This window comes from Camelus ferus, chromosome 2, assembly GCF_009834535.1.
Source record: "Camelus ferus isolate YT-003-E chromosome 2, BCGSAC_Cfer_1.0, whole genome shotgun sequence".
In the NCBI taxonomy this organism is placed as follows: Eukaryota; Metazoa; Chordata; class Mammalia; order Artiodactyla; family Camelidae; genus Camelus; species Camelus ferus.
In genome coordinates, this window is record NC_045697.1 from 19,147,130 (window position 1) to 19,167,069 (window position 19,940).

General features: G+C 35.4%; 1 protein-coding gene across 1 annotated transcript in view; it reads left to right on the plus strand.

The window, feature by feature from the left end:
- STIM2 (stromal interaction molecule 2) overlaps nt 1–19,940 on the plus strand; it is a 150,499-nt gene that overhangs the window by 34,481 nt on the left and 96,078 nt on the right. Inside the window, 1 exon segment of the mRNA XM_032495374.1 lies at nt 19,404–19,534. Coding sequence (XP_032351265.1) covers nt 19,404–19,534 — 131 coding nt within the window.

Sequence of the window (19,940 nt, forward strand, 5' to 3'; positions counted from 1 at the left end):
TCATTAGGATGTTTGCTGGATCAGAAGGTATCATCTTTACTTAGTAATGCCTAATTGTTTGCCAAAAGAGATGTGTCAGTTTACTTTCCTAGAATCACCAATGTTAGTATTAATACACTTAAAAAAATTTCTGTGGTGGGTGTGTAAATGATACCGTTTTGTGCGTTTAATATGCTCATTACTATTGAAATAGAGCATCGTTTTGTATTATTGGTTATATGGATTTATTCTTTTGGAAATTGTTCAGGTCTTCTGTCTGTTTTGGGATTGGTCTTTTTTTTCCCCCTCTTATAGTGTTTTTAGAATTCTTTATATTTCTATTCTTTGTTACAAAGTGTTTTTGGAATTCTTTATATTTGTGTCCTTTGATCACGATCACAGTACCTCTTTTCAATTTGTGGCTTGTCTTTTTATTTACTTTATGGTGTGTTAATGTTAGTTCTTAATGTTACTATTGTCAAATTAACCAGGCTCTTTTACTGTTAAGTGCTTTTTGTATCTTAGTTAAGAAATTCTTCCCTACCCTGATGATATTATTCTACATTATCTTCTCAAATCTGTGTAATTTGTATTTCAAATTTAGGTTTTTAATTTGCTAGGAATTGATATTTGTGTGTTTTGTGAGAATTGTGTCTGATTTCCATTTTTATTTTCTGTATATGGATGCTTAGCCAATTCCAGAACCATTTATTCTGCAAGTTTGAATTTTCCTTACCAGTTTGCTTTGTTAATTCTGTCATGTATCAAATGTTTGTATGTGTGTGGATCTGTTTCTGAGCTCTTTATTTTTGCCACTGATTTTTTTTTTGTCTGTTGCTTTGACAATACTCAATGTTTTTAAGTTACTGTTACCTTATAAGACTTAATATTTGGTATAGCAAATTCCTCACTTTTTCTAGACTGGCTATTCTTTGCCCTTTGTATATTCATATACATTTTACAGTCTGCTTGTCCAGCTCTAGGGGAAAAACCTATTGGGAATTTGACTGAAATTGCATTGATTTTTTTTTTCAAATTGATTTGGAGATAGCTGATATCTTTATAACATTGAATATTACAATCTAATAATTTGGTATATATTTCTATTTGATGGCTCTCGTAAAGTTTTATAATTTTTTTCCCTAAAGGTCTTGCTCACTGTTTTTATATATTCCTAGGTGCTTTATGATCCCCCTTTCTTTAAAAAAAAAAAAAAACCTAGTATCTTTATTTTTAAAATAAAATCATCAATTCCCATGCTTTAGGATTATCATGGATTCATGATTGTCTTGAGAATTTTTTGTACCTCAGGAAGTATGAAATTATAAATACTCTCTTTTTATGAAATTTTTTAGCATGGCTAGGAAAAGGCAAGAGTTAGGCCTTAAGTTGGGTTTTGAAAACCCTATATGGATAAGAAATATGAAAAACAGGAATTTGATTCTGACCAGATTTTATCAGTTCTAAGTCTCCATCTTACTCTTGTTTTTTATGAGGGCTAGCTAGAGTTGCAATCCCAACCTATGGAACTCTTTGGATAGTTGGTTCTTATGAAACTTTCAGCCAGAACATGAGGGCCTAACATTCAGACAGATTTTGAATTAGTTTGAAAAAGTAGGTGAATCTATTTTTGGCTTTATACACTACCCCAGGGTCATTTTCTTGTAAGCATGTTTGAGGAGTAATCATCAAATTCATTGTATTAGTTATATTTATTGCTGCATTATATATTCCACAAACTCAGCAACTTAAAACATCATACATTTATTATCTTAGAGTTTTTATTGGTCAAATGTCTTGCCATGGCTTAATTGGGTTCTCTTCTCAGAGTTTCCCAGGACTGAAGTCAAGGTGTTGTTTGGGCTGCATTCTCATGTGGAGCTTGGAGTCCTCTTCCAAGCTCATTCAGATTATTGGCAGAATTTAGTTCCTTGTGGTTATAGTACTGAGGTCTTTGATCTCTTGATGTCTTTTGGCCAGCTGTTGCTCTTTCCACAACATGGCAGTTTGCTCCTTTTAGGCCAGCAAGTGAATCTCTCTTACACTTTGTGTCTCTTTGATCTTTTTTATGGATTTTTTAAATGAGTGAGGTTATTCTCACCCATAATAGATTCTCTTTTGATTAACTCTGTGAAGTCAGAGTCAACTGATTAGGAACCTTAATGACATCTGCAAAATCCTTTCTGCCATGTAATGTAACATTATCACAATAGTGAGATCCTGTCATATTCACAAATCCTCACATTCAAGAGAAGTGGATTATATAGGGTTTATACACCAGTGAGCAGGAATCTTGGGAGACATCTTAGAATTCTGCCTACCACATTCTGATCCACACAAGAAAATTTTAGTTTCTTATGCCAAATGATACCTTGATTCCTTTTAAAACCTGGATTGATTTTTTTTTTCAGTGCTTTTGTTTTGAACTAACTATAGACTTACAAGAAGTTGCAAAACTTTTACAAAGAGGTACTATATCCTCATCCTGGTATTGAATCTTCCAATCTAAAAATTGAAAGTTTTCCCCAATGGTGACATCTTAAATATAAATTTGGTATATTATCAAATCCAGGAAATTGGTATCATATAATACAGTTAAGTAAACTACAGACTTTAACTATACCAGTTTTTATATGCATTAATTTTTAAATTTTGAAGTGTCTTTGGGTATAATCCTATGTCTAGATTCATATAACCACCACATTCAAGACATAGAACTGCCCTGTCATCACAGAAGAATTTCTTTGGGCTCCCCCCATATAGTAACACACTACTCCTGAATTCCTGTCAGCCACTGTTCTGTTCTCTATACTTTTGCCATTATGAGAATGTTATATACATGGAATTTTAGATTATGTAACTGTTCTGAGGTTGACCCTTTTCACTTAGCATAATGCCCTTAAAATTCATTCAGATTGCTGGACTTATCAATAGTTGGTTCATTTTTATTGCTGAGTAATATTCCACTGTATGGATGTACCACAGTTTGTTTAGCTATTCCCTCATTGAAGGAAACTTGTGTTGTTTCTAGTTTGGACCTATAACAAATAAAATTCCTGTAAACATTCATGTTTGGGGTTTTGTGTGAACATGCTTCCATTTCTCTACAATAAATGTTCAGGAATGCAGTTGATTTGGCCATATGGTAAATATATGTTTAACTTTTTAAGAAACTACCAGACCGATTTCCAGAGTGGCTGTACCATTTTACTTTCTTACCAGCAAAGGATGAGTGGTACAATTTCCCTGCATCCTTGCCAGCATTTAGTTCTGTTGGTATTTTTTATTTTGACCATAAATTCTAAATAAGAGATGTTTGGTAGTATCTCATTGTGATTTTAATTTGCATTTTTAATTGCTTGCTTTTGTTTTTTCATTTGTTTTTGTTTTGGCTGTATACCCAAGAGTGGAATTGCTGAGTTATATGGTAGTTCTATTTTAGTTTTTTAAATAACCTCCATACTGTTTTCCATAGTGGCTACACCAATTTACATTCCCACCAACAGTGTACAAGGATTCCCTTTTCTCCACATCCTTGCTAACGTTTGTTATTTGTGTTCTTTTTGATGATAGCCATTCTGACAGGTATGAGGTGATATCTCATTATGGTTTTAATTTGCATTTCTCTAATAATTACTGTTGTCGAGCAGCTTTTCATGTGCTTGTTGGTCATCTGTAAGTCTTCTTTGGAAAAATGTCTATTCAGGTCTTCTGCCCAGTTTTTAATTGGGTTGTTTGGTTTTTTTGATAGTGAGTTATATGAACTGTTTATATCTGTTGGATAATAACTACTTACCAGTCATATCATTGGCAAATATTTTCTACCGTTTAGTAGGTTGTCTTTTTGTTTTGTTGGTGGTTTCCTTTGCTGGGCAAAAGCTTTTAAGTTCAATTAGGAACCACTGTTTATTTTTGGTTTTATTTCCTTTGCTTTAGGAGACAGATCTAAAAATTATTGCTACAATTTATGTCAGAGAGTGTTATGCCTTTGCTTTTTTCTATGACTGTTATGGTTCCTGGTCTTACACATTGGTCTTTAATCCATTTTGAGTTTATTTTTGTATATGGTGTTAGAGAATGTTCTGATTTTATTCTTTTACATGTTGCTGTCCAGTTTTCCCAACACCACGTATTGGAGAGACTATCTTTTCTCCATTGTATATTCTTGCCTCCTTTGTTGTAGATTAATAGACCAAAAGTGTGCGGGTGTATTTCTGGGCTCTCTATCCTATTTTATTGATTTTCTGTGTGTCTGTTTTTGTGCCGGTACTGTACTGTTTAGATGACTGCAGTTTATAGTATAGTTTGACGTCAGGGAACATGATTACTCTAGCTCTATTCTTCTTTCTCAAGATTGTTTTATCTATTCGAGGTCTTCTATGTTTCCATATACATTTTAAAGTTATTTGTTCTAATTCTGTCAAAAATGCCCTTGGTATTTTGATAGAGATTGCATTGAATCTGTAGACTGCCTTGGATAGTATGCTTATTGTAACAATACTGATTCCTCCAATTATTGAACGCAGTGTATTTTTCCATCTGTTTGTTTCATCTTCAATTTCTTTCATCAGTGTCTTACAGTTTTTTGAGTACAAGTCTTTTACCTCCTTAGGTATGTTTATTCCTAGATACTTTATTCTTTGTGGTGTGATGGTAAATAAGGTTGTTTCCTTAGTTTTTCTTTCTGATAGTTCATTGTTAATGTATACAAGTACAACTGATTTCTGTATATTAATCTTGTATCCTGCAACTTTACCAAATTCATTGATGAACTCTGGTAGTTTTCTGGTGGCATTTTTAGGACTTTCTATGTATACTATCATGTCACCGGCAAATGGTGACAGTTTTACTTCTTTCTTTCCAATTTGGGTTCCTTTTATTTCTTTTTCTTGTCTGATTATTGTGGCTAGGACTTCCAATATTACGTTGAATAAATGTGATGAGAGTGGGCATCCTTGTCATATTCCTGATCTTACAGGAAATACTTCCAGATTTTTACCACTGAGTCTAATGAGTCTGATGTTAGCTGTGGGTTTGTCATATATGGCCTTGTTTATGTTGAGGTATGTTCCTTCTGTGCTCACCTTCTGGATGGTTTTTATCATAAATGGATGTTGGATTTTGTCAAAAGCTTTTTATTTATATATTGAGATGATTTTTGTTGTTTGTCATATGGTTTTTGTTTTTCACTTTGTTAACGTGGTCTGTCACATTGATTAATTGCAGATATTGAAAAATCCTTGCATTCCTGGTATAAATCCTGCTTGACTGCTTGACAACGGCATATGATCCTTTTAATGTATTATTGGATTCAGTTTGCTAATGTTTTGTTGAGGATTTTTGCATCTATGTTCATCAATGATATTGGCCTGTAATTTTCTTTTTTGTGATATTTTTGTGTGGTTTTGGTTAGAAGGAACCTTTGTGATATGGTTGAATCCCTCCATTTTACAGGAGATAAAAGCCATTAGTGTATGGATAGAGTTGTCTGCACAACCCAGGCTTCCTGTTTCCCAAATCACTGGCTTTTCTTATTTTGCCTTCCTTCAGATAAAATACTGGGTACTTAAGAGAAACTTACTTCTTTAGGCGCGTAGTTGAGTGTACCATTCCCAAGAGTTTAGGTAGAAAAGTACAAGTGATATTAGGGAGAAGGAATTTTAAGACTTCAGTTTCTTAAATTACCAGTAATTAAAACTGCAGTCAGAGTTGTTATTGATTTTTTTTTTCTCCTCCAGAAGTTAGACAAAGAGACCCTTGTTACACTTTTCAGGGATTAAAATTTATGTAATACAGTAAGAAGTAAGGCCCTGTTTGGTTTCTGCATAACTTTGTACTTGAAATTCAGTTGAAATTTTACTTTAAAAAGCATTACTTTAGTATAATTCTAGTAAAATTTAACTTTATATGTAATATGAAAACTTTCAAACTGTGTAAGAGGTAGTTCCTTGAAATCTGTCTACTTAAGTCCTTATTCTCACTAAATATAGTCTTGAACAAAATTGTTTCCTTCAAATTTTTGAGTTGATACTGATAGTGGGAAGGGTTGTTATTTGAGTTTTGAAGATTCAATATATTGTATCATTTTTGTGGTGTCTTTTCCCCGGGAGGGGCTTCTTCCTCTCTTGCTCACTGCTGGGGTGTGCTGGAGACCCCAGACTGGACCCCACTCCTCCCCTCAGCGCTGCCTCCTCTCCCCCTTCTCCTTCGTTAGGTATAGCATGTATTTCAGTTGCTAATACTCACCTCCAGTTCCTGTTGTCTGCTCTCATTTAAGAATTTTCTCTTTCCTTCCTTTCTTACCCTTCCTTTCCCAGGAAGTTTATTCCTTGTCAAATGATGAGACACATAGGGACATACTAAAGGGAGGAGCCCAGGTTTGTGGAGGTAATTTTAAAATCCCAAATGTCTTTGTAGAAAATACATGTCCATATTTTAAGTGAATTTATAAAAATTTTACTTAAGTCATTTTGATCGTGCTTGTATATTTTTTAAAGGTAATACCATTAGATGTTAGATTTGTCAATAGTTACTTTGAATAAAAAGTTTCTAGAAACTGAGGCTGTGCTGTTTTTGTTTAAATGCTAATTTCTATGAGGATTTAATAAAGGTTTATATAAAATTATAATTTTGGTTGAGTTAAAGTTGAAGGTCACATTTAGCATGGCTTGTGAGTTTTTTGCTCTGAAAAACAGAACATTTTATTTAAATAAAACTCATTATATATATTCTCATCACAAAGATGGGGCTTATACCTTCCTTAGAGATGGTTCGGTTCCTTTATATAATAAATATTAATTTCTTTTTAGGTTTTATGGGTGTTGTTAGCAGCACTATAGTTCTACAGTTTTTCTAAAACCATGTATTATTTTTTACTTATGTTTTTCAGTGCTATTTATAAGAACTCTTGAGGGGGGAATATTTTATGCTATTTTGTAGCTGGGGAAACTAAGAACTAATGATATTAAGAGGTTTGCTGAAGGTTACATGGTTAGTAAGTAATGAAATTGAAATTAGAGCTCATTTCTGATGTCAAAGTTGGTGGTGCTGTGATTGTTTAGGGAAAGTATGGGTTGATAGACAATTACTTGTGATTATAATACAGTAAGAGCAGGAAATAGGATATATTTAACTGTTAAGAGGTCAGGAAGGCTTTAGAGAGGGGGTTAATCACTAGTGAAGTGATTCTTCAGGGACCAGAATGTGCCTTGTATTTTGTGCTGTGGATACTGGGTTTTATTCTTTGGGATATTGGGAAATACTGAAGGATTTCAGCAAGAGGGATGATGTGACTGACCATCTTCATATTATTCTAAAGAGGCCATAAAAGGGGGTACATTTGTAGCATGGTGGTACTAGAGATAGGGAGACCATTACAGGAAGGCCGGGGTGGGGGGCAGTGATGAGGTTATCTCTGATGGCAGTGGTGGAGAGGGAACTGGATTTGAGCTTTTAATAATCAGACAACATACTGATGTTGTTCCTCTCAGTCAAAAATAAAGCTGAAAGTTTGTGTTTAGAAAACTGACTCGGTTCTGACCATCTTCAGATTGCTGATCTGTAAAGAGCTTTGCTCTTAATTGTTAAAGAGTATAGCTATGTTTAGGATAGAAATCATGTCTTTTAGGGATAAAGCTGTTTCTTTAATGAAAGCTTAATTTATGCCTGGATTATGGTAATAATGTCAATAAGACTTTTCAGTATAGGATCTACCCAGTCATATCATTTCAGGAAGCAAAGCTAACTTTACTTAAAATGATCAGTACTGTTTTATGAATGACTTCTTTCATTCCATTCCAGATCATTCTAAATCATTTCTTAGAAATTTCTGATTGAGTTCTGTAGGCAGGAAGAATGCAGTAATTGTAATTCTTTTTGACAACATGTCCTTCTAGGCCACATTCTATCTACTTGATGCCACCCTGCATCTTGTCTTTTCCTCATATCCTGAAATAGAAGGGACCTATTGCAGTGTTCCAATCTGCTATGTAGTAGGTGGAGTTTTCTTGGGTTGTGTGTGGAAGAACAGTCTTCCTGTTGTTAATTGTGCCCAAAAAAAGGTTATAATAATATGAGTTTAGTTTTTAGTTTCTAATTATTCAGAAGTTTAGTTTAGATATCTATGTGTATCTTTCTCTAAAATTAAAAAATACAAAGGAAAATGGTACATAGTTTTATGCTTGGTAATGAATAAGGTCTTTTTCTGGTTGATGACATCCTGTTTAATGGAGGCTGCATACCATAGTGGAATGAATGAGAGTTCTAGGCATTAGTAAAACTTGTCTTGTAATATTTTTGTAATCTTCCCCTTTCTAGCTCACCCTGTTAGTACAACCTTAGTTTAGACACTGTGGCTTGGGATAATAAAATAACTTCTCTCTCTTTCTCTGGTCTGTTGTCCTCAAATCCACCCTCTGCAGCTACCCGAATATTCTAACACAAATCTGACACCATCCTACTCATGTCTCTATGAGTCTGTTATTGCTAATGGGTTCTGCTAAATGCTTGCAGTTGTGGTATAGCCAGGGTGGCTCCTTGAATGTTTAATTTCCATGAAGTCTTGCTAGCTCGACAGTTTTACACACACACACACACAGGTACTTGATTTTTGTAAAATATTTTAATGCATTCATTTCTTTGTATGCTTCAAGTACTATTTTACTTTTTAAATTACTTCTTCATAGTATTTATTGAAATACCTGATACAGGTAGATGTTAATTGAGACAGAAGTATAAAATTATGAAAAAATAGAAAATAGGACACATAACTGGGAGTAAATAAAAAAGTGGCACAGATCTCTGTCAGCCATGTTCATAATTCTTAAAAGCCAAACTTAGCTGAGGCCTTCAAGAAGTGCTAAGAATAATAAAAGACATTTTGAACATTATGTTTGGATAAAAACAAGGAAGGTAGCAGATTATTTCTGATCCTGTAATGATAATAGATGACAGTAGGAAGTCAAACTCTTCACCACCCATTTGACTCTCTCTTTTGTTAGGAAAGTAATTGATTGAAAATGGTGGATCCAAGTTATTTTGAGAGAAGGATGAGAAAGGAACTAACTGTTCTCGGTAGCCAGGATATTTTCACTCTAGCGTCTAAAAACAACTTTAATAATCCTGTTTTCATGATCTCTTAGCAATCTTGGAGACCAAGAATAGTATGGGAAGGCTGGCCGTTTTTCATAAAAACATTTTTTGAGGCATAATTGACATATAATAAGTGATTTCTATTTAAAGTGTACAGTTTGATAAGTGTTGGTGTACATACATACAGTGAAACCGTTGCCACAGTCAAGATAACGAACATAGCCATGATCCCTCAAAAGTTTCCGCATGCCCCCTTGGAAGAGTAGACTGAGAAAAATCAGTCAGTGGGGAGGAGGACAAGAATATTATGTTGTCCTGGAAATTGGATAAAGAAGAGAATGATCAACTGTGACAGATGCTTACTGATAGTCCAAGGACCATGAGAAAGGAGAATTGGCTGTTGGATTTAGTAATGTAGAGGGCACTGGGGGTTTTGACCAGGATGATTTTGGTGAAGTGGTGAGAGCACAAGCCTGAATGGAGTATATTTTAGCAGAGAAAAGGAGGAGAGAAATTCGAGATGGTAAGTTAGTGATGTTTTCGAGGAGATTTTCTACAAAGGGAAGTAGTGAAGTGGAGTTCAGTGTTTTGCCCTTTTTTTTAAGGATGGGGAAAGGCATGTTTATATTCTGATGCCAGTGATCCGTTGAGAGCGACATGTTAAGATTGAGTACTTTGAGGAGTGCTCTTGAGGGGCTCAGTGGGATGAAATTTAATTCACGAGTGTAGGGATTGGCATTACAGAGAAACTGGGATAATTCATGTCTGTCAGTAGGTCAAACATACAGTATGAGGTGTTGACCCTGGGAGGTAGTTTGATGGGTCATGAGAGTTTATGGAAGTTTTCCTTCCAGTTGTTTAATTAAAATTTTTTTTTTCTTTCAGTGAAACATAGGAAGCAAAGTCATTGCCTTGAATAAAGATGGGGAGAAGGCACTGAGAGTTGCAGATCAAGAAGGTGTGAAATAGAGGAGAGAGTGAGTAGGCCAGGGAGTTAGTTACAGTGTGATTGCCTGGCAACATTAGGGTGCATTTGAGGTCTGTAGTTACGGATTTCAGGCATCGTGATGAGCTGTGTTTGGAGCATAGGTGTAAATGCACAGTAGGTGGAGAATTAGATTTGTTTCAGGATTATGGCTTTGCTAACCAAGGATAATAAAGTGAGAGAATGGTAAGGGAGTTAAGGGTGTTTGCGAGGGAGTGATTACAATGAGTGGCTGTGGATTTAACTATAAAAGGAGGGGAGGGAAGACATTAAAGGGTGAGAAACAGTAACCCATGCAGGAGATGGGCAGAGTTTACATAGTGTTTCGAAGGTAGAAACAACATTTCCTGAGATTGGATGTAATGTGTGTGAGAGCGGTCTTCAAGAATGACCTTAGAATTTTTGATGCTTTAGCAGTTGTAAGAATGGAGTTGCTGTCAGCTGAAGTGCTTGGTACTTTGTCATATTCAATGAATTGGTTACATTTAGTTGATGTGATTGTTCCACATAAAAATAAAATTTTCTAGTGTAATTAAAGATAGGCAAATATAAATATAAACCAGCTTAACCCATGAGCACTCGTTACATTTCTGTATTGATTCAGTCACTCAGCACATACTTACTGCGTATTTGCTGTTTCAGGTGATGTTCTAGGTGATGGGAATGTAGCACAGAGTATTCTTTTGAATATTTTTAAAACTAGGAAGTCTTTCTCTTTTGACAGATTGTGGGATAAAGGGAAAAATAAACTTCTTTGGATTTGGACAGACCTGGGATGAATTTCAACAAAATGATTAAAATTTTTGACCATGGGCAAATTACTTCACAGATGAGAGTCTTGGCTTGTGTATTGTGAGAAGCAGCAGCATGATTTCAACTTGCGAGGATTGTTGAGAGAAGTAGAATTAGGTAATCAAGCAGAGCACCTGGCATATGCTGCCTGATAAATACTCTTACTCCCTCTTTATCTTCTCTCTTTGTATTTTAGAGTGTATTTGGTTTGGGGAGCAGCCAAAAGATACTAGAGTTGATTCTAATTAAAAACTATTGTTTTTGATATCTGTTGAAGTAATAGTAATATAATAGGAAGAGTAGATTGCAGGAGACTTGGCATTGAATTCCTACTGTGCTCTTTATTAGTTAATTTCCTTGGGCACCTAACCTTTCTGGATAATAGTAAAAGGTATCTATTGAGTGTTGTTTATGGTGTTCCAAGTATGTTCCACACAGTGTGTTAGGTGTTTTATACGTAGATATCTCATTTAATTTTAACAGCAACCTTGCAGATTTGCTATTATTCCCATTCTATCGATAAGGAAGTTAAGGCAAAGAAGTTAAATACCTTTCCTGAGGTTATATAGTAAGTGGCAGAATAAGAATGAATTGAAAGTTCTTCTTCCCCCTACAGAATGCTCAGCTTTTGTCATCTGTAAAATTGCAATGCTAATTTTATTTTCTGTGATTGTTGTTAAGTTCTTGTGCTGAGAGAGAAGTGAAGCAGTGTTGTGCTCCTGGCTCAGTGCTGGGCGGTAACAGCAGCGTTCTCTTTGTTTCCCAAGTGGTGATATAGGTAGGAGAGTATTAATGATCTTGTTCTTCATAGCTTCTGTTTTGCTTATAGCTTTTAAGAAATTGTGGTAAAATGTACATAACATAAAATTTTACCATTTTAACCATTTTTAAATATATAATTCAGTGGCATTAAGTACATTCATGATGTTCTGGTTGTAACTTTGAATTATATTCTTCTCTCCAAAACAAATAAAAATAAGCAAGGCTATTCCACTCTGTGCACATAATGTTACTAATCAAAATGTTAGTGTTTATAGCATCCTGGGAAACCAAAAAATCAGTAGATAAGTGTATGCATGCACTTGTTTACTTTTTTTTTTTTTGCACCTAGTCTAGTCAGCAGTATTTTCCTGCATGTGACAGATACAACAGGGTTATAAACAGATACCTTATTGCTTTCTAGGGAGTTATAGTATAAAACAAAATGGAAAAAATTAGGCAGCTGTCAATGAACATAGAGATGAATACAGCTGCCCAAATATTCCTGCTCATGTATTTATATACATTGAAGGAATATATTGGTTAACTATGAATATAAGTTGATGTTTTTTGGGTTGAAGGATGTGTTGGTAAATGAATTGCATATTAAGATAGTTATGAGGCAAAGGCCTTACCTTTAGCAAGACTCTTTGAGAAAATTAGCAGGAACTTTTTGAGGTGGCAAGGACAAGATGCTTTGTGAGGGTGGGGGAATAAGTGGGAGGGAAATAATCAGGACATGATAAATTAAAAAATGTCCCTGGAAAATGGGAAGGGACCTAACTGAGTAAGTGAGTTTGTATCAGATAGTCTGTTTAAAACATTTGGAAGGTATAACTGAACTTAGCAATTTTAAAATTTTTAGCTAATGATCAGGGGAAAATTCTTTTTACAGGAGTCAGGCTAAGTAATAAGTACTTGATAAACAGTCAATGATTCAGAGCTCCAAGAGGCAGCCATCAGTCAGAGGGGTTTTATTTTCTGTTCAGTATAATACTTAAGCCATAATTTGATACATCGGCAGTGGTTTCTCAGCCCTCTGTTGGTGAGGTTTGCCTCCTGTATCTGTTGAACTTTTCTAAAGTCTGAGTTAAACACTAGAGATTCTAGAATCCTTCACCTGCATTTTTATAGCATCCTGATACAGCATCGTGTATGCCAGTTACAACTTTCCCTTTCTCAGCTGTTCTGGCATGTAATTTACTTTCAGTAAAGATTAGCATATTTTCAATATCTAATATATACCAGAAAATATGCTAGGTAATGGATTGAAACTTACTTCTCTTAAAAAAAGTATGCATCAGCCTTTATTACTGATTTATTAGGTTTTTTTGAGAAACATACATTAATCCTGCTGTACACATGGCATTGGTGATATACGAGACATTGAAAATATGAGAGAAGTAAGACTGCCTTATAGAGGATGTCAGAAAAGGAGGAAGACATTATTCACTGTCTTTTTGAGTTTGAATTGGATTGTTGAATTAGTGAAAAATGACACCAAATATCTCTGAAGATTTTCGAGAAAGTTTACTCAGAATATTCAGATTGAAGTATTTGATTTGATAAATGCTTGAGCTATTAATGGAAGTACTAAGTACAAACAATATTTATTTAAAACTTCTCTCTCAATGGTAGTATTAAGAAAATCCTAATCATGAGACTCATAAGTAGCTGCCAGTAGGGTAAGCCAAGTTCTTGGCAGTATATGATGTGCACATTGTTAATGGGCTACAGTCACTCGTTTGTGATTAAAAGTCAGCTCACTCTCCTTAGTTGTTCTTTTCTGCATATAATTTGCTGATCTTAATGATATTATAGGAAGGAACTAGCTTTAATGACTGGATTTACTTTTTCAGCTTCATTTGTTTTTTTGCATTAGTCAATGGTTTTTTTTTAAACACCTCTAATTGATTCCTATGCAGTAAACTACACATATTTCAGATGTACAATTTGATGAATTTTGATAGACGTATACACCAGTGAAACCACCACCACAATCTAGATAGCTAAAACTTCCATCACTCCCCAAGAGATGCAAATTTCAAATTTGCATTTTATCCCTTCCTATCCCCTTTACCCACTGGTAACCATAAATTTGTTCTCTATGTCTGTGAGTCTGTTTCTGTTTTGTAGATACCAGCTTCATTTATTTCTTAACCTCTTATTTTCTTAGCTTTCTGAATTGTATTCCCTGCATGTACCAATTGACTAGACAACAAAATACAGAATATCACATAAATAGTTATGTGTCTAGTAAAGGCTTAATGGAATCACATTTGACACGTTCCGCAACTCTGTGTTGTTTGGTCTCACTCAGCCAAATAGAAGAGAAGTGTACCTTTGTTTTACCTAGACTCTTAGTCCTGAAATGTCAGTCATATTCTTCTGCTTTCTCTCACCATCTTCAGTTGTCACTTCAGCCTAACCTTTTCTTTCTATCCTCACTTCCGTCATTGTAGTTTATGTTGTTACTTCCTGCCTGGACTATTGGAATAGGCATTTGTTGGTAATAGGCATGTAAACTGAGACTATAGTTTCTGCTCTAGATTAAAATAAAACTATGTGGAAAAGCTTATTTTGAACTTGAAAGCACTACATAAAATATAAGTTGTGATTTCTGTTACAGTTGCTATCAAGTCACATTCCCTTAAACATGAACAGTGGCTTCTTTTAGACTCTTGTTTGTTGGTTCATTGTCATTCACTGACTGAGAGCTCCAAGCCATCTTTCCAGGTTCACATCCTGCTGCTCCTCCACCCATGAATTGCTTGTGTTTTCTTCCTCCCTCTGGGGAGTACTGTTGGCCAGCCAGGACAGTTGTGTGTTATGTGGGACTGGCCTGTGCCTTGTGCTTACTTAACATCCTTGGCCTCCCCACCCCTCCATTGAATGCTGGCGGCAGATGGGAGGAGAGGTGAGCTGGGGGTAGGTGAGCAGGGAGGAGCACTAAGTAGCACTCTCAACTGAGAACCAGTCTGCTAGTCAAACTGCTCTTTGTGGGTCCTAGAGCTCATCATATTTCCTCTTTGGGTTTGTTCTTTTTTCTCTTTTTCTAACCCCACTTATTAAAATCTAATTTCTCTTTCCTGATACCACCAAAAATGTAATTGCTTGCATGTAAAAGTCAGTCAGGCAGTTATTGATTAGTGATGCAGGAAAATGAGTGCTATGAGAAGATGGCCGTGTTCCAGGTCCCAGGCGAGTCCCTGGGACGCGCCCTGCCAAGTGAGGGTCCTTGGCTTCATTCACGCAGGAAAGAATTCAAGAGTGAGTCATACTTGAGAAAAAGTAGATTTATTCAGAAAGATGCACACTTCATAGGCTGAGTGTAGGCTGTCTAAGAAGGCCAGAGAGGCCATGAGGCACTGGTGATGTGTGTGTGTTTAGTTTAAAGTAAAAGTAGATACATACTCCACAGACAGAGTATGGGCCATCTCAGAAGGTGTGAGAGGTACGGGGTTGTTAGTTTTTAATGGGCATGGTAACAATATGCTAATAAGTGGGAGGATTATTCCAACTACTTTGGGGAAGAGACTGGGATTCTCAGGAATTGGGCCATCACCCACTTTTTAAAAAAAATTAATTATTCTTTTGGGGGGAAGGTAGTTAGATTTATTTATTTATTTTTAGAGGAGGTGCTGGGGTTGTTGTCATCATTATTTTGTTAACTGACACTGGTGACACTGACCCATTTATGTTCATTATAATGATACTCAAACATGAATTGGAATCTTCAAGACTGATGTGAATCCCAGCTCTGTCATTTCTAGGAGTGTGGTCTTAAGCAAGTTACTCATACGTCTCATTTGCTCATTGAAGAATGGAGATAATACGTGCCTCACACAGGGTTGTAGGGATTACATTATGTACATAAAATAGCATTAGCTTCTAGAATAAATTAGCTGTTTCTTATTAGGTGAAATCATTTTAATTCATTAACTATTTCTGCAGAATCAGATTGAGTGGCTTTGAGTAGAGTAGGTAGAACTTAACAATGGTGTTGATCACTGACTTTGGTTAAGTCTTATTCTGTTTCAGCTGATTCTGTTTTTCTCAGTGGAATGTGCTTGCTGGTCTTGATGCAGAGGAAAGAAAGGAATGCTCAGTGTAATAATGCTAAAAAGATACATCACACCGTGTTGCATTTAACACAGGGTGAGGGCACTGAGAGGAGGTACCTTGTCTTAGTTGTTACGTTGGATGCCCAGCGCCAAGCACGGGGCCTGGCACATGACAGGCCCTCCATATCTTGTTTAAATGAACAAGGGAATTCCATTTAGATGAGAAACATGTTCTGACTATGGTATATATGACGCACATTGGTGTGTTTTGGGTAGCCAAGGAAGATGTCTATAAGATATTGGCAAAGGAGATTAATTCTGGTATTTTAGCATTTGTCTTTGAAACCATTATACCTGATTCATAATATGCACAGATCTTTTATAACAGTTTGTATATTTTAACAGAAATGTGCATCAGCCACTTTGAGTTAAAATGATCATTTGTGCTGAATTAACCTAGAAGGGAGACAACTGAGAAAAAATGAAAAAGACTTTAGAACAGGTAATGGAGATCAGAACTCACTATTCTGTTAAATTTCTAGGCCTTAAGTCACTATACCAAAAGGAAATAAAATTTTGTGTGTAGAAATGGATCACCCTTGCCGTGTCCTCAACTCCTTTCCTTTCCTTTTGCTGCTCCAGCTCAGCCAAACCCCAAACCTTAGAGCCTCTTCATCATCTCCCTCCTCCATTCCCTGGGGACAGGGACTGTGAGTGCTGCCAGGATTCCTGAAGCACTTCCTGACAGCTGTGCCTTGCAGTCTTGCCTCCATCCTATTTTCCACCGTCACTGGAATGATCTTTCTATAAGGAATCTGATTCTGTTGACCCTCTCCTTGAAATCCCTTATGGGCTACTCATAGTTTTCAGGGTTAAAAATCTACATTCCTTAGTATGGAAAACCACTTTTAGAGATCTGACCCTTCCTTACCAATCTCCTACCTGATCTGTTTTTTTTTTTCCCACATGTTGTCTGTACTCCAGACATATTAACTAACTTCATTTCTCTGAGTGTCTCATGTTCTTTTCATGCCATTGAACATATGATGTGTCTTTTCCAGGCATGCTTTTCTCTTCTTCCCAAGATCATCAAGTATAGTTCCTTTAAAATTCCCCAAGATTACCTCTAGAAAACTTCTGACTTTTCTTTCCCAATCTGGATTAGGTGCCCTTTCTCCGTGCTCTCATAACACTCTCATAACACATTAATAACAGTTAATGTTCTCATTGTAGGATCTGTGGTCCTAACCCAACAGCATGCCTTCTTCCTCCCTAGACTGTGAACTTTTTTGAGTACAGGATACTCTTATTACCTCTTTAATTTCTAATGCCTGTCACTGGTTTGCATAGTACAGAAGCCTAGAACTTTGTGATTTAGTTAATGTATGAAGTAACAGTTTATCAGAGGTCCAGAATGTGCCCAGCTAAGTCCTGGGTATTATGAATATGTGAGAAATGGAAGGACTTGGTCCCTGTTTGTAAGTTTAGTTGTATGCACAAAGCGACAAAAGTACAACATTAAAGAATGATTTGAGAATAAAGATGCAGTTGAAAACTCCAAATCCCTGGGAATTTTACTGTCTGCTCTTTGCTCTGTTTTTCCTTAGTATTTACCACTCCTAACATGCTGTGCCTTTTACTTACTTATCTTGTTATGCTCATCTCTTCCACTGGATTGTAAGTATTATGAGGAATTCTTATCTCTTTTGTTCACTATGGTATTTCTAGGGCCTGACACATGTTGGGTGCTCATTAGATATTTGTTGAATGGATGGAATGGTGTTCAGGGAAAGAAGTACTCACTAGGAGTTCATATTTATGAAATACTTCATGAAGAAGTCACATGCTGAAGTAGACTCTGAAAGATAGTGAGTTATTAAGTTCACTTAAGTAAATAAATACCAGTTTTGTTTTTATATGAGTTTTTCTTTCCCCAGTCATATGTTTCTTCTAATTTTTTTATAGGACTTTATAAGGTTTCTACAGTCCTCACTGTTGACTTCTCTTAGAGTTTGACAGCAAAGCATATTCAGTCAGTGAGTGATGCTGACCCTTTCCTTATATACTGGTTGTAATAATACTTTCACTGCTTAGGTTTATTAGCAAAATAAAATATGTGGAAAAAATTAGGTCTGCTGGAGGCAGTAAGACATTGTACACAGATCGTTTTATACCGTATGTTGTTGTAATGCCTGAGAGCTTATATTTTACTTTGCATCCATGTAAAGTAACTCTTAGGCATATAAGGGTTCTGGATGTTTTATGTATTAGGGCTCATAATTGACCATTATGCTTATTAAGTTTTTTGATTTTAGCAGGTCTTGATCAGAGTTTTAAATATTTATGTATACACATATTTATGTCATGTAACTTACAATTTCATTTTCCATTTTTTTAGAGTTTCCTTTTCCATTTCCTTCTCTTCTAAGACTAGAGTAATTAAAAATATGTTTTGAATTAAAAATGTTAAATTGACAAACTGGGCTATAAGTAGAACATGTAGGTAATATAAGCTTAAATTGTTTTTTTAGAAAATTATTAGTTGGTCTCCAGGACTGTCTTCTTTTCTTGCAATTTTTTTCCATAAGTACAGAATTAGATATTCTCGGGCCATTATAGCTGCAGTAGAGCTTTGTAAACATCTAGTCTGCTTGCTTGACTTTAGAGGGGTGGTAGCTAAGACACCAGGGCAAGTTATTTGTCAGTCAGTTCATACAGGACCAAATGATAAACTAGATTTTTAACTGTTGTTGAGGAGATAACCAAACTATGGCTAGCCCTTTTATTATACTAATAACCACTTTAAACTTTAAGACCATACTGTTCCTAGAAATACATGTGGATGTGATGACATTTTAAAAGTATATGATTTTAGTGACCTGGTAGAACAGAAGTTGGTTCCTGGAATTTGTCAACCCACCAGTCAGCCAGATTGAGTATTGAGTGAAGTTTTGACAGTACTTTTCCATTTTGATATATAGGCTGTTTGTTTACTAGTTGAGTCAACAGGAGGTAATTCTTACTAATCTTATTTGAAGCCATGAAAAACCTCATACTCTCTAAATTGTTGATTTTTGACAACCTGAATGTGAGGATTCCCCATTGGAAGAGGTTTAGCCAGTAAATATATGTTAAGGAAAACATGAAGAATAAGATTTTAGAAAATTCAGTTTTTCCTTGTTGAATCTAAGAAGTTATGTATTTTAAAAAGTCATGTGGATGGACTCTTGGATTCTGTTAAGATAGAAAAATGAAAAAAAGTTTCTAAGGATCATGTGAATATTCTACATTTCTTTTTCTTATATTCTTTGTGATGTTTCCCTAGGACTTACAATTTAATTAAACTAGATTATACAAAAATAGCACCCTGTACTCTGATTTTTCGTTTAGTTTTGTTTTTTTAAGGAGGAAGTTTATATTTGGGGGGGAGAATCATTTATAAATATAGTAAGTTGGATAAGAAGAAAATGGTTAAAGATGTGAAAAAAATGTAGACAAAATGAATTTAGTGCTAGTTGTAGTTGACTAATAGCAATTAAATTGAATTATTTATTTTTAGTGTGTTTATATGGTACACTTGTGATATGAAGAATGCTAGACTAGACTTTTTAAAGCCTCTTTAATTTGACTTAGTCTGAAATTTAATTTGTTGGTTTTGTTTTAAATTATATTCTCTTAACTGTAGCCTGTGTTTTGGGATGGCAAGTTAGTAACTGGCCTTTGTTCTGTTTCAGATCCCTGCATGTCACTAAGTCCACCATGCTTCACAGAAGAAGATAGATTTAGTCTGGAAGCTCTTCAAACAATACATAAACAAATGGATGATGACAAAGATGGTGGAATTGAAGTGGATGAAAGTGATGAAGTAGGTGGAGTCAGTTTTTCTCTGGTATTCTCTTAAAACAGAATGAGTTTTTAATCTTAAATTTTCCCATTATTTCTCATGTGATTCAGCTCCTTCGTCTTCAACATCTTTAGATTTTCTCTTTACATTTTAATTTTATTCTTTGTATTTACATTTTTTTTTCACGTCTGTAAAGTCTTCCCAGTTTTGTAAGAATCCTCAGTCTCATGTACTTGGGTTTCTTAAACATAAATCTTATTCTTACTGTGTCAGTTACCTTTTGCTGCTTTACAAACCGCCCCAAAATTTAGTGGCTTAAAAATGACAACAGTTTGTTATTTCTCCTGATTCTCTAGATTGACTGGACTTTGCTGGGTACCTTTTCCGTTCCCTTGGATATGGCCTGAGGTTACTATGGCAGTTGCGC